At 45.8% G+C, this 15087-nt stretch overlaps 1 protein-coding gene and 1 pseudogene across 1 annotated transcript; both read left to right on the forward strand.

Annotated features, from left to right (window-relative positions):
• Positions 1-9517: 9517 nt before the first annotated feature.
• Positions 9518-9734, forward strand: LOC111818833 (protein CEBPZOS-like). Its single transcript, XM_023723858.1, has one exon. It carries the CDS (start codon positions 9525-9527, stop codon positions 9732-9734), a length of 210 nt encoding a protein of 69 aa, XP_023579626.1. The 5' UTR covers positions 9518-9524.
• Positions 9735-12862: 3128 nt separating this feature from the next.
• Positions 12863-13375, forward strand: LOC105743197 (annotated as a pseudogene).
• Positions 13376-15087: the final 1712 nt, after the last annotated feature.

A 15087-nucleotide genomic window follows, 5' to 3' on the forward strand; every position in this document is an offset into this window, starting at 1 on the left:
CACTAGGGCTGTATCCTCACCAGCAGACAACGAAGCAGCCCTGCTGCCACCTGGCCTCCGACTACCAGCCTGCAGAACTGTGAGACAACACATTTCTCTTCCATTGAAACCACTAGTTTGCAGTATTTAGTTGGTGCAGACTCAGGAAACTGTGTGTAAAGCAGTAACACAGACACAAATCTGTCATCTGCGACAATGTTGACGAACCTAGAGGACATGACGCTAAGTGAAACAAGACAGGGCACAGAGAGACAGATATAACAAGAGCGCATATGCGGAATCCGAAACAGTGAAACGCACAGAAACAGAGAGGAGGATGCTGGTTAATGGAGCTGGGGGTGGGGGCAGGCTCTGGGGAGACAACAGCCAATGGGTACGACGTTTCAGGAAGACTGAAGTAAGTGAGTTGCAAAAAACCAAATATGTATGATCTACTAATAAGAGGTATCTAATAGTAGTCAAATTCATAGAGACAGAAAGTAGAATATGGTTTCCAGGGGCTGGGATGGAGGGAAGAATGGGGAATTACTGTTTCATGTTAATTATAAACAACAGTTAATCCAGCAGAGAATTCCAGCTGTGGAAGATGAGAACATTCCGGCACTAGATAGTGGGGACAGCTGCACAGGAACGTGGAACTACCTAATGCCCCAGAATGGCACACTTAACAATGGCCGAAATGGAAAATTCCGTGATGCTTATATTCTACCATAATTTTAAAAGGCCTGTGACTCTATCAGCTATTGGGGAAACTGGGGACCTCGGTTCATAAAATGTCTTTGGGCCAGTGAATAGCTCAGTTCTTATAGCCTCGTTCTTACTAGGTGCAACGCTATGAGGAAAGGAATGAAGGCTTTATCACCCCGCCTCACAGCACCATCCAAGCGGCCAGCATGTGTACTCTGTTTCTGACAATGGCCTCGGGTGTGACAGTACTGCGCCCTGCACTTTTAGGGATTCATTAGGCAGCAGATACAATGTTCTGGGGAATTAGGAACTGATGGCCCTTACCAGAGGATGGAGAAAAGGATCCTCCCCAGCTGGCTGGCTCTCTCCTACTGCCAACAGGAGACCAAACTCAGACTGCAGACAGGGAATCGATTTCTCTTCCTTCCTGTCTCCTCTCCCCTCCCCTCCTCTTCCCTTCCCTCCCCTCCCTTCTCTGTCTGTCTGTCTGTCTGTCTGTCTGTCTGTCTGTCTGTCTCTGTCTCTCAGTGCTGGCGGTGGAACCCAGAGCTGCTTTAATACATTAAGCAAACATTGTACCACTGAGTTACACCCTCGGCCTTATAATGTAACTTAAGTGGCATTAACTATTGATATCTGATTTTTTTTTCAGTACCAGGGATTGAACTCAGGACGTTGCGCTTTAAGTTTCACTTTATTACACAGAAAAGGCATATATAGAAGTGACATTCTCTTTGCCGAATGTCAATATCAAACTCAAATAAAGGGACCAGCTGTTAAACTACTATTCTATGCATGCTATATATTTTAAAGTTTTTATTAAAACAAATTAGTATACAATTTATTACCTAGAGAGAATGACTTAAGAGAGAGTGTTTCTAGCTGGAAAATTTCCTAAATTCATTTTCAGGGTTCCATCCCTCGCCTGGGAGTTTCTCCGTTTTCCCAGGTCACAGACGGTGAGGTGCGAAGTGTGATTTAGAAGGGGCGGGTGGCTTTCCTAGCTACTGGGTCTCTCAGGAGGGAAGTCAGAGCCAGACTCCACACGACTCTGCTACCTCAGCCTCCCTGGCACTCCGGTAATGGGATGCTCGGAGTCACCGCCCACCGCGGCCAGAGTCCCCGGCCGGAGGTGCAGCTTCCCCCCCAACATCTGAGAGCTGGGCCAGGCCCTAACCTGGGCACTGCGTAGATGTCCGCGTGAGGGCCTGGTCTGACCACCGTACGCAGCGCGACACGGGGGGCGGGGGGGCACTGTCCCTCTGCTCTCACGAGGCCTTCGCCCCATGCCTTCCCAGCCTCCCCTCCAGCCTGTCTTCCACTCCCTGCCCTGCCCAAGATACTGAATCCTCAGCCTTACGGTGGCCGTTTCCCCACCACATCTTTCTTCTGGTCACATCTGTTCTCCCTTCCTCCTCCCTTATGCTCTTACACTCTCTCTTAAGTCACTTTCTCTAGGGAATAAAGTGCTGTTTCTTCTGATTGAGAGTCTTATTTTCTAAAGTTTATGCAACTGAACACACAAGCTTTTCTTCGCTGGTTTGTCAGTCTAATGTTTCCTCCCATCCCTTCCTCAAATGCAGTTGGTCCTTCTCTGGACCCCTTTCCTACGGCTGCCTTGGACAAGTCAGCCTCACTCGGAGGGCAACTTCAGTCATCAAATACACCGAGATGGCCACAGGCACAGCAGCATGGAGTGGGGGTCTGTTCCGCCTAAAGAGTCCAAGTATGCAGAGAAGGACAGACCAAAACAGTTAAAAGAATGTACACAATCTCCTGTGAGAATTGTCATGTGCAAAAAGAGCAAGGCTACCTGGGGAAGCGTGAGAAGCAGCGATCCTGAGGTAGACGTGGGGCAGATGGGCCCCGGGACAGTGGCAGGCACTGAGAAGGCCCCGACGTGTGCCGTTTCAGGCATTCTGCTTGGAAAACAGCAAGTGGCTCTGCAAGGCTACGTACGATGCACAGTCCACCTGCCAGAGGCGTCGGAAATGCAGAGCTCGGGAAGGGCTCAGAGCGCCTCACCCAGCAGCGGGGTTCAGCCCGCCGCGGGGCTGCCCGTGGCTTCCTGCTCAGGGGGCCTTCGGCTAGCCATGGCCTCACTTGGTTGTGTATCCAGTTATTTTTTGGCCGGGGAAGCTCAGAACACTTTCCCGTTTCCCTGGTTCACCGCAGAGCTAAAGCCGCAGTTTGCACGTTGCGGAAGTGACTTAAAACATTACTGCAAAGCCATCATCTCTCTAGCTCCCATTAAAGCCTCGATGTGACTGCTGGGCCTTTAGGATAAGCGAGTCCAGGGGGCAGATTCTCAGCACTTGTGAGCTTGCTCCTCTCCTGCACACAGCAGTGGATTAGCCCAGCAATTTGTTCTGACAGAAGCGTCCCAAAGTCAAATAAGTACGGGAAGCCCTCCTCTCCTGAGGGAGTCACGCTGTATTATAAACTCTAAAGTTCTGTGGATTATAAAAATATCTGTTTAAAAAATCTGTTTAATTTGGTTGCAACAGGTATTTCTCTTTTTGAACATACAATCCCTTTCTTCACCAAATACTTGTTACCCTTGAGGGAGAAAACACATGTTGGAAGGTGCTGGGTGAAATCATTCCCCGCCCACCCTTGAGCCACTAAAATCCATTCGTGGATACAGACAAAGTCATCAGGATGGAACTAAATGAAAATGAACTTGAGCAGACAGGGATACCACTGTTCACAAGCTAAATTTGTTTTACAGTTTGGGGGATGATGACTCTATTTGTGTGGGGAAGATGGCCATAGTTATGTTTGTCACCCGAGGTGGAGTTTGTGAATGGAAGCAAAATTTTGTCAAGCGCTTTTGTTTGAGAATCGAATTATTTGCAAATGAAGTGTTCATGAACCGAGGTATTACTCTGCTAATATCTGTCCCAAGATGATCATGGACCTGGTCGTGGGGCTGACACTGAGGAAGAGTGCAATGTTAGTGACAAAGGGCTGGCAGGAGACAAAGGTAAGTGCAAAATAATACAGAGGCAGGAAGAAGAAACACCCTGGCCCCACCGAAGTGGCTGACGGGGAATGCCAGGAAAATGCTAATCAGAAGAAAAAGAAGGATCGCACAAGTTTGGAAAGCAAGAGAGAAAACCATTAAAATTCCCTGGGCACCAAGAAAAGCTGAGACGACAGGGCTTGGGTGGTTGTAAGGAGATGAACATAGAAACCATCTGCTTGGGTTCCTGCAGAAAAGTAAGGAGGTGCTGGCTGGCGGTGTGTGGTATTCATGCACAATGGAGTACTATTCAGCCCCCAAAAGGGTAAAATCCTGTCATCTGCACCAAGATGGACGGGACTGGAGGATATTATGTGAAGTGAAATGCACCAGACACAGAGAGATAAGTGCCACAGGTTCTCTCTCAAATACGGAAGCCAGAACAAGTCACCCTGAGCACAGAAGAGGGTTGATGAGGGGATATGAAGGATACTGAGTGGATAGATGGGTGGATAGACCCACCTGTGAGTAGACACACGGGTGCGGCCCGAACAGCGCATGCTGCATAGGTGTATGGAAAATCATGATGTACGCCACTGCTGTGTACAGTTAAGGCATGCTAATAAAAATAAAATAATTTAAAAGAAGGAGAAAGCAAGCACCACACAACCTCAAGACCAGAGGGGAGAGACACACCTCAGGGTGACAAGGAAGGAGGTGAAAGGGGCTAGGGAACACCTTGGAATGAGCAGTCAGAGCTGGTCACCTGTAATCTACTGTTCAGTGTGAATGCTACAGGTCAGCGGTGGTGAATTAATTAATTAATTAATTTTTGGTACCAGGGATTGAACCTTACACTTGCCAGGTAGGCACTAAGCTATCGTCTCAGCCCAGCGAATCTTTTAGAGCATTTAGCCGAAACAAAGAGCCCTCAGTAGCACATGAGCCACATGTTCACCACCACTGTTGCTGGTTACCCCTCCACCTATGCCTTCCCCTCCCGAGCTCTGGGGCCCTGCTCTGCACCTATGCCCCTTTCTACCCACCTCCAAGTGCTCCTTTGACTCTGCTATCCCTACAGTCACTACCCAATTTCTCTTTTTTTTTTTTTTTTTTTTTTTTTTTTTTGCGGAACTGGGGATTGAACTCAGGCCCTTGCGCTTGCCAGGGAAGCGTCCATTCCACTGAGCCATCTCCCCGGCTCCACTACCCAATTTCTCTTTCACTGCCAAAGTTCTTCAAAGAGGCTCACTACTGTATCTGCAACTCTGTGGGGAGGTTGGCTCCATCAACTTCGACGCATCCAGAAATGTCTCCATCCAGTCCTCAGTCCCTCTCCCGGGTTTACGCAGATACCAGGACTCACAGCATCTGCCTGTGCAACCATCTTATTGGACTGTTAGGCTTTCTCAGCTTCTGACCTTCAATGCCACAGTCAGCTCTGGAGGCCAAAAGGAACTCTACCAAGGACGGGTCCTCACCCACCCCACCATGACCATCTCTGTCCTAAAGCTACCCCCACATGACTGCCCGTGTGCACTAAAACCAGTTATACCAAAGGGGTGGCTGTAGGGGGAAGGCGCTGAGGCAAAGGCACAGCACCAACGGCTGATACCTGACTCTCTCGGGTGGCCCTTCAGGGGCTCCCCAGATGCCCTGGGTGAATTCATTTTGGTTTATGGAAACAAAGAGTTTCCATTGTCACTATCACCACACACACCTCGAGGGCAGGACCCGTACAAGGCCGTGCATTGTAGGGTAGCCCCAGCTCCATTTCAGGACACCCAGTTTCATTTCTACTCCAACAGCCAAACATAGTAAAAGCTCCATTGCCTACACTTAGCTTATGGCATGGGTGTGAGCTGCATCGCCCAAGTTATCTGTCCTAAAAAGGGCTCTTATTTCTCTCTGAAGAAAGTGCAGAGTATGTTGGAGGGAAAACAGCTCTCCACAGGAATTCACTTAATTCATTTCACCTCGTGTACCCTCCTAAATCCTGAACCTGAGGCTGTGTGTACATTTCTTACGGGGTGCCTGACAGAAAATGTGTCCGCAGGGAATTGGCCAAGGAGCAACCCTATAAGGATTACCTGGCTCTGCCATGCTGAAACCCTGACAAGCGCCTGCAGCTCCCAAATGACAGCAAATTAAGACCACAGGATTCATAGATCTCCTGAGACCACAGAAATCATCCGGCGAAAATCCCACATGAGACGGAAAGCTCAGTAAACAGGACTGTGCACAAACAACTCGAGGCCGGAGAGCCCATCAGTTTGGAATCTTTTGCAAAAGCCCCAGTGTGAGACGTTCCCCAGCCCTCTTCCCAGGCTTACAGGTCCCTTATTCTCATTCTGAGGTGGACACATACAAGTCGCTGCTGGGCCATTCAGCTTTCTGAAATCCTCAAATCTGCAACGTTGCAGTTGGCTCTGGAGGGCCACATGAAGGCAAAGAGACCTACTTGCTGCAAGTACCTCCTCTGATACGTCACATTTGTAGAACTCGGAGCAGTGTCCCTGGTACTCTCAGATGTGTCATCTGAGTCTCACAATATCCTAGGAAAATGCAGCACACACACAAATGCCTGAAGAAATGGTTACTCCTGAAAGGCTAGCATTAGCTCAAGGTCACACAGCCAGTTCTCAAATTCAGATTTCCTCAGGGGAGGGCTTGTCCACTTCATCTTTCACCCAAACACCTCAAAGCATTTTTACTACCACAGAAATGAGCAGACGCACAGTGAGACATCTGCTTGAGTCACACACGCACACAAGGCATCAGCATCTCACCAGCTGCTCTAGGAAAATGATTCCCATAAGTACAAGGTCACTGTCAGGGCAGAACAGCCTGGCACAGCAGACTGGACTTGCCCCCATGACAGACATGCCACTGAGACGGGCATGCTCCCAGAAATGCCCTTCAGAATGTTTAACATGACATTCACGTTCACTTAGAAGTCATCTGTGATGACCTCTGATTATTTTAAGATCTTAATACAAAACTATATTCAATTCAGTTTGCTTTTATTCCATAGACATACACCATGGGTTCAGGGTATAGTATAGGAGTAGAGCACTTGCCTAGGATTGTGAAGCCCAGGTTCTATCCGCAGTAATGGTGGGCAAAAGATGTATACCATGTAGTATTCTGGAATACAGAGAAAAATTACCACCACAGATAATAATGTTTCCATTTGAAACAGTTCACCTGTATTTTCTGGAGAACTTTCACACATTACCCCTCCCTTCCCCCAGTGCTTCTAAAATTGAAGAGACACAGTGGAGAAACCCAGGCTCAATCTACTATGCAACATAAAGGCCTGAAAGAGGTGGAGTCTCTGCAGGAAGTGTTTCGCTCAGGCAACACTTCCAATAAGCCACTGTCAGATGGGGCATGGCTGCACAAGCCATGTCCCAAAGGAAAGTCCCAGGCATCTGAGCCATTGAACCCACAATGACATCAGTGAACAATGACATCAGTGCACAATGATTCATAATATTTTTATGTAAGAAAACACTAAATAATGCAAATACCAGCCAATTAATTGGCTAATTATCATGACTTGGTAAGATTTTCTGAATGTGTTCAGTTTACTTCCTCTATCAAAAGTTAATTCAAAAAAATTAATTCAAGATGCCCAAGAGACCTACAATGGCCACTGTTTTTCCTTTTTTAAAAATTTTTTAAAAAAGGAACACCTAATGTTTTTCCTTTTCTTTTGCACTCAGGCCCCACTAAATAATTTGCTACTTAATGTTTTGTTTTGGGCACTAAGAATCAAACTCAGGGCCTGGCTCTTGCTAGGCAAGCACTGCGCCACTGAGCTATATCCCCCACCCTAGCTACTTAATGTTTCATGCTTTTTAGAGGCACAATGAATCAAAAGCAAGTAACCCACAAAACAGAGGACAGTTCTGGAAAATTATGTGTCTGATAAACTACAAAATATTAAGAACTTTTGCATCGCTAAAAGTGCCTCTAGGCACTATGAGTGCCTAAATTAGCCCAAGTACCATCACTACAACACAATATTCGAGGCTGGGTAGTATATAACCTTTACAAAGAAGTTCATTTAGTTCATAGCTTCATCATCTTACAGTGAGGGATCAGTTGACCCCATCAGTTTGGCCCCTGGTGGGGTACCCTTGGCTGTCACACCATATAGTAAACAATAAGAAGCAAGTGTAAGAGGGAGAGGTTTGGGGTCCCACAAAAGCTCCATTGGTTTCTTCTGAGGACAGCACCACCACTGACCCAAATACCTTGCACTGGGCTCCACTTCTTAAAGGTTCTACCACTTCCCGGAACTGCCACATTAAGAACCAAGTGTGCAACACGTAAACCCTGAGTGACACACAGCAACCACAGCAGGGGCGCAAGTTGATGACCTCATCGAACCTTAACGGCTTCCCAAAGCCCCAGCTCCAAACATTATTGCATGGGAGTTAGGACTTCACTGTAGAGCTGCAGAAGTTATTAGGTAGCTTGATAGTACCACAATAAAATGCCCGAGGCAATTTATGAAGAAAAAAGGGTTATTTAGCGAATAGGGCTAAAGTATCCAGTTCAAAATCAGGTAGCCCATTGCTCTTTGAGCATCTGGCAAGGCAGCTCATGAGAGCAGTACAGGAAGTAGTAAGACATTCATGCAAGACGCCCTTTACAGTCACAGGCACAGACACACCCCAGTGACCTAAGGACCCCAAGACTGGTCCCAAATGTCCACAGCACCTCCCAATAGCATCAGCCTGAAGACCAAGCTTTTGATACAGGAACCCTCAGGGGCCTACATCTATCCCAACTGTAGCAGAGAGAGTGCGATCAGTCCAAAGTCATGCCCATTCAGATGGTAATAATAATAATAGATAATCACAAGTGTTGACAAAGATGTGAAGAAGCACATCCCACTCACATACTGCTGGGGAGATGGAAAAATGATACGGCCACTGGAGAAGTCTGCCTTTTCCTCAGAAGGTTAACTACAGGCCAGGGAGATGGCGCAGTAGAATAAGCACTTGCCTGGCAAGCACAAGGTCCTGAGTTCAATCCCTGGTACCGCAAAAAAAAAAAAAAAAAAAAGTTAAGTGTAGCTTCTGTGAGACACGACGATTCTATTCCTAGGTACCTCCTCAAGGAAATGGGAAAGTATTTCCACACAAAAATAAAAACATAAATACAAATGTTGATAGCAACATTATTGAGGATAGCCAAAAACAAGTTTTGAAATCCCTAATGTCTACAATTTATGAAAGGCTAAAGTAAAAGGTGACTTTTACCATGGAATATCACCTGGTCATAGAAAGAAGTGAAATACTAAAGCTAAGCACTGATAAGATCTGCAGACAAGACAGAAGCTTAGCTCCATGAGGTAAGGTTGTGTGTTCTACAAACGCCCACTAGTAAAGTGTCAAACCAAGCCCCGTGGAAACAGTGCTTTTAGCCAGCCACCAAACTGTCTGCCAAGACAAATATCAACATATTTTTTTATTTTTTGGTGGAACTGGGGATTGAACTCAGACCCTTGCGCTTGCCAAGGAAGTGCTTATTCTACTGAGCCATCTCCCTGGCCCAACATATTTTTTAAAATGACAACAAAATCCAGAGTTTTCAAACCAGAAGATCACAATGCCTAAAAGAAAAAAAAAATCACTAGACAAAAACAAAACAGCAAACAAATGTTGAGAAATAGCCCAAAATATTACATTTGACAAAGTCTAGATAATAAACTAAATTGAAAAGGCATTAAGACAGTTATTGCAATCATATTTAAATAAAAAGAGGAAAACACATTCAAACCATTTCATAAAAATAAGGTCTTTAAAACTTTTTAGCTGCTGCAGGTAGGGGGGAGACAGGCGACGCATATGCTGGGATGGCTTGCACTGTGGAACCACTGGTGAAGAAGATCTTTAAAGGAGTTTTAGTAGCTGGACTTAAGGGTGTTTTTGGAGCATATTTTTTGTTTAATAAGATGAACACAAGCCAAGACTTCAGGAAAACAATGAATAAGAAATTTCTTTTCATCTTAGAAGTTTATTACAAATCCATTGAACAGTCTGGAATTTACGGAACCAGACTGTAAGATCACGAAAAGTGGTTCAATAGCAAAAATTAGGACCAGCCATCCCACTCGGCCTCCCACCTGAGCTGCTTGAGACCTATAAGAGAAGAGGAACGCGTCACATGTGGGTGCTGGGGTCCCGCAGGACATCCTGCCGGACAGCACGAGCTTCAGGCCACCCATGGCCTGCGACTTCCACCCACAAGGCAGACCCACCACATGTTTGTTGCTCTTTACTTTTACTGTGGAAAAACTAACGTTTTACAAATAAATCGCTCAAGGAAAAAAAAAAATTTTTTTTAGGACAGAGGATTGAAGCCAGACTGGGCTTAAACTTATTCTCTCACCTCAACCCTCCAGCATGCTGCCCTTCCAGCCAACTCCCAACAGGGCTGGCTTAAAAAGAAAACATATATGTAACAAAAATACATTTCAAAAGAAATAAGATAAAGGTACATTCAGATAAATGTGGACCAAGAGAATTTGCTAGCAGCAAACCTGCACTACCAGAAATGCTAAGGGACACCCAGCAGGCTGCTGACGTGAACCTGCAGGAGCGGACAAGGCATGCCTGGAAGCGTGTAATGTGAAGAGGTCTCTCTTCTCATGACTTACTTAACAGACAACTGACTACACCAAAAATAACAACTGCACAGTTGGGACTTAGAGCATGTAGAAGTAAAAGATCTGACAACATACCAACATACGGAGACACGTAGGTGTAATTATACCCTGTATGCTTATCACATCCGTGATGTATGGATGATAAAAGGTACATGATGACTCTAAATAAAAAGTTAAGGATTGGGGGCCAGGGAGATGGCTCAGTAGAATAAGCGCTTCCCTGGCAAGCGCAAGGGCCTGAGTTCAATCCCCGGTTCCGCCCAAAAAAAACCAACCAAAAACTAACCTCGAGTTATAGGAATCAGATCAATGGCTGTTTGAGTTGGTGCAGTAGTGGTATGCAGGGACAAGGGGAACAAGGAGACTTCCTGAAACATCAGAAATATGTTCTTGCCCCATATTGTTTTACTTGTACACTTACAACATGTGAATTTTGCTACATGTAAGTAGTTGTTCAATAAAGTTGATTAAAAAGAAAAGTTGGCTGGATGTGTAGTTCAGCACTTGCCTAGCGTGTGTGCGGCCCTGGGTTCCGGCTTCAGCACTGCAAGACCCACAGGTAGCAGCATCCTCACCACTCACCTGTGGCAGCAGGAGGTGGAGGTGAGACGCAGGGCAGAGAACAAAAAGCTTAAATGGTCCCCAGTTGCACGCTGTCAAACTCACTCCTAACTCTCTTCTCTTCCTAAAGGCCTGCACCCTGCACTGAGTCAGAGATAGCAGATCATCTCCCACACCAGAAGGCTGCGACAGCCACGGTGGGCTTCTAAGGAAGTGACCTCCACCCGCGCGATGGCTAACAACACACTCCCAGAAAGTCACTAGGAAGGAAATGTTCTAGAAGCCGTCTGGTAAGATTCTGACGGGAATGACTGCTTTGGCTACAGTAGAAAAAAGTTGTACGTATGGCAAATGTAGTGTTATTCAGGTTACTGTTGAGCTGACATGTCTGTGTGGCTTATTAATCCCACGTTTTAAGTATGAAAATAACACCAATTCTACACCTTCATCCCAGACAAGCTGGTGATTATGTCAACGAGTTCCAGGCAATTGCACGATAGCACTTTTGGTGGTTGTTTAGAGGCATAATTAGAGTGAAAATCTGCTGGGTGCTTCTTATGTGCCAGGCCCTGTGTTCACTTCATGTCAGTGATTTTGTGAGCATTTATGTCCTTCACTCTTCACGACAGCCCTTGGAGGAGTCTCTTTTTTAGGGAGAGGTTACTGGGCCTTGAAGGATTCTAATGGATAGAGAAACTGAAGTCAAGAGAGCCTGGGTGACCTGCCCAAGGCCACGTCTGTGGTTGTCATCTGCCCGTGAGCGTCTGGAGGGAGGACTGCCCTGGCACCTAAAGCACTGAAGCAGTTTCTTCTCCTCCTGCTCCTCTTTTTCTACTTTTCCTCCTCATCGTCTTCCTTTCTTTCTCCTCTTTCTCCTCTCTTCTGCTCTTTGCAGTACTGAGGGGCCTTGTGCAATGCTGGCTATACACTCCACCGCTGAGCTACAGCCCCAGCCCAGGACTGGGTTTCTAAAGCACTTAGAAGAGATAACACCTTTGCTTCCATGATAAATATATGATATATGCATTAATATTAATTACATGTCACTCAACATATTTTCTAGGGCCATGGCAGTGACATCAGGAAGTATTACGTGGAAGGAAAACATTTTGCACTTTGGCTGTAGAATGTAACTTCTTTTTGATCCTCTGGGATACTATTTCACCTCACCAGACAAGCTTCTACAAAGTTTTCAAAGGCTCTCTCCTAGAAAAAAAAAAAGACAAGTGCCAAGCCTTAATCACCTCTGAGTCACCTGGGACTGTGTTTTGTTAGTGGATTTAAAGAAAGCTCTGGGTCACATTTCCATTCTGCACATCTGAAGATTAGGAATAACACTTTACAGTGGATATAAACCGCTTTCAAACACACTATCTCACCAAGCCTAACAACCCTGAGAGAGAGGTACGGGGCGGGAGGTTACACAGCGAATCCATTTATGAAGTAGGAAAGGGAGACTTGTGGCAGTTCCCTCATTTCCTCAAGAGCCTGATTAAGGCAGAGGCAGAAATCCCAGACTTGATTCCCTGGTAGTCAGGGAAGCCAAGAGCCTTGGGATCCAGGGTCTGCGGGACATCTAGTCTTTGTCCCAAACATTCTATTTCATTTTAACTCTTAGTCAATAGATGTCCAACATGAAGGCAACACTAAATATTGCGGCTGGAAAAATCAGAGCCACATTTCCACAGGAGAGCCATGGAGACACCAGGAGACAGCACCAGGTCACTTCTGTACACAGTGACCAGGACTATCACCTTCCGTTACCAAATAGATGATGCTAATTCTACAAGGCACATTACTTTGTATTACTAAGACAGAAGGCACCGTGTTGATTTTAAGATACATCCTGATCTCTAATATGTTACCTGTGTCTCAGAATTGATAAAACGGGCTTTCGGCTTTCGGCTAGGAGGAGGCTAAGGTGCAACTTTCTTCGGTCATCCCGAATCCGGGTTCATGTGACACCAGCCACCTCCAGCATGCCGCCCAAGTTCGACTCCAACGAGATTAAAGTCGTGTACCTGAGATGCACCGGGGATGAAGTTGGCGCCACGTCTGCCCTGGCCCCCAAGATCGGTCCCTTGGGTCTGTCTCCAAAAAAAGTGGGGGATGACACTGCCAAGGCAACTGGTGACTGGAAGGGCCTGCGGATCACGGTGAAACTGACCACTCAGAACAGACAGGCTCAGATTGAGGCGGTGCCTTCTGCCTCTGCCCTGACCATCAAAGCCCTCAAGGAGCCGCCAAGAGACAGAAAGAAGCAGAAAAACATTAAACACAGTGGAAATATCACTTTTGATGAGACTGCCAACATTGCCTGACAGATGTGACACCGGTTGTTAGCCAGAGAACTTTCCAGAAACATTAAGGAGATCCTGGGGACTGCCCAGTCTGTGGGCTGCAACATGGACAGCCGGCACCCTCATGACATCATAGATGACATCAACAACGGTGCTGTTGAGTGTCCAGCTAGCTAAGAAGCACAAGAAAATATATCAATAAAGAGATGATCTGACAAAAAAAAATTGATAAAATGGGGTAATTAAAGACCAGCATTCAAAAATTAGGATTATGGGTTGGGGAGATACTCGATGGTCTAAGCGCCTGCCTGGCAAGCCCAAGACCCAGGTTTGATCCCTGGTACTGCATTCCATGCCAGCCCCAGCCCCTCAGGTCACTGAAACTGGGTGTGGTAGTGCACACCTGTAATCTCAGCACTAGGGAGGCTGAGACAGGAGGATCTCTATGAGTCTGATCTGTGTAGCAAGACCCTGTACCAAACAAATAGATTTTTTAAAAAATTAGGGATTACAATCTGCTCAGAGAACCTCAGCTCATTTGTTAGTCAGTATTATGGAACAACAACAAATACTGAAAGCTGGATTGCTCCTGGGGGTGGAGCGCAGAGAGGCAACATGCAAGAGCCCAGCCCTCCAACTGGGAGGTCTTTCTAGGATCGCGCCAAGAGGCTGGGGCTGCCGGGCTCTCCACAGCTCTTTGGCAAAAGTCACTGTCATGAATCAATTTTTAGGTCTCATTTGTCTCTTCAATGTTAAAAACAAACCAAATTTTATAATGCCCTATTGTACACTTTTTGGGGATATGCTTAGTAATGCAATGTGTGATTTTTCTGGAGGTTGATAACTTTGCTTGCAGTAGATTTTCTTTAAAAGAATGGGCAGTTACATGCATACTTCAAAAGTATTTTCCTGTACAAAAAAAAGTTATATAGGTTTTGTTTGTTATCTTAATTTTGGTTGTATTCTTTGATGTTAACACATTTTGTATAATTGTATCGTATAGCTGTATTGAATCATGTAGTATCAAATATTAGATGTGATTTAATAGTGTTAATCAATTTAAACCCATTTTAGTCACTTTTTTTTCCACAAAATACTACCAGATGCTGATATTCAGTGTAATTTCTTTGCCTGTTCAGTTACAGAAAGTGGTGCACAGTTGTAGAATGTATTGTACCTTTTAACACCTGATGTGTACATCCCATGTAATAGAAAGGGCAACAATAAAATAGCAATCCTAAGAAGAAAAAAAAAATTTTATAATGCCCAATTATTTTCCACCAAACCCTGAGTGCCTGTATCTGAGCATCTTTGGGTGGCAATTTCTCGCAACTCAACGTTTTTCCATGAAAAGTTGAAGGAAGCTAACGCTGAGTACACGCTATGTTGGGATCACCCTAGTTCACTAAAATCATCACATCTAACTCTGAAAATAACTTACAAGTAGGAAATTAGTGTGTCCTTGTTTAAGGGATGAAAAAACCCCAGAGCTCAGAGCAGCCTAAATAAGGTCACTCTGGCTGTGAATGGCTCAGTCAGTGCCCAAGCGCACGCCCACCATCCAGAGTGAGCTTCCTCTGCTGCAGAGCACGGCAAGACGGAGAGCAAGGGGCACGGAGCACGGAGCGCGGCTTGGTTTTTTTTTTCTTTTTTCAGTGCTGAGGTGGAATCCGGGGCCTCACACAGGCAAAGCAAGTGCTTTGCCACAGAGCCACACCCCTAACCCAACAGACTTAAAAATCATCACTACATTGAGCCCGCAAGGTCAATAGTCTAGCCAAATTACCACACAGTAATAACAAAACTACTACAGACACCTATTCAGTAGGTCAGCTGGGGGCCTGTTTAACCAGCAGGCTGCCTGTTCATGGGCTGAAACGGCAGCAACA

This window comes from Octodon degus, unplaced genomic scaffold (genome assembly GCF_000260255.1).
Source record: "Octodon degus isolate 3935 unplaced genomic scaffold, OctDeg1.0 scaffold00104, whole genome shotgun sequence".
NCBI lineage: Eukaryota > Metazoa > Chordata > Mammalia > Rodentia > Octodontidae > Octodon > Octodon degus.

What these genes read in the sequence shown, in the direction of transcription:
- LOC111818833 (XM_023723858.1), top strand. Translation starts at nt 9,525, where the DNA reads ATGGCTTGCACTGTGGAACCACTGGTGAAGAAGATCTTTAAAGGAGTT.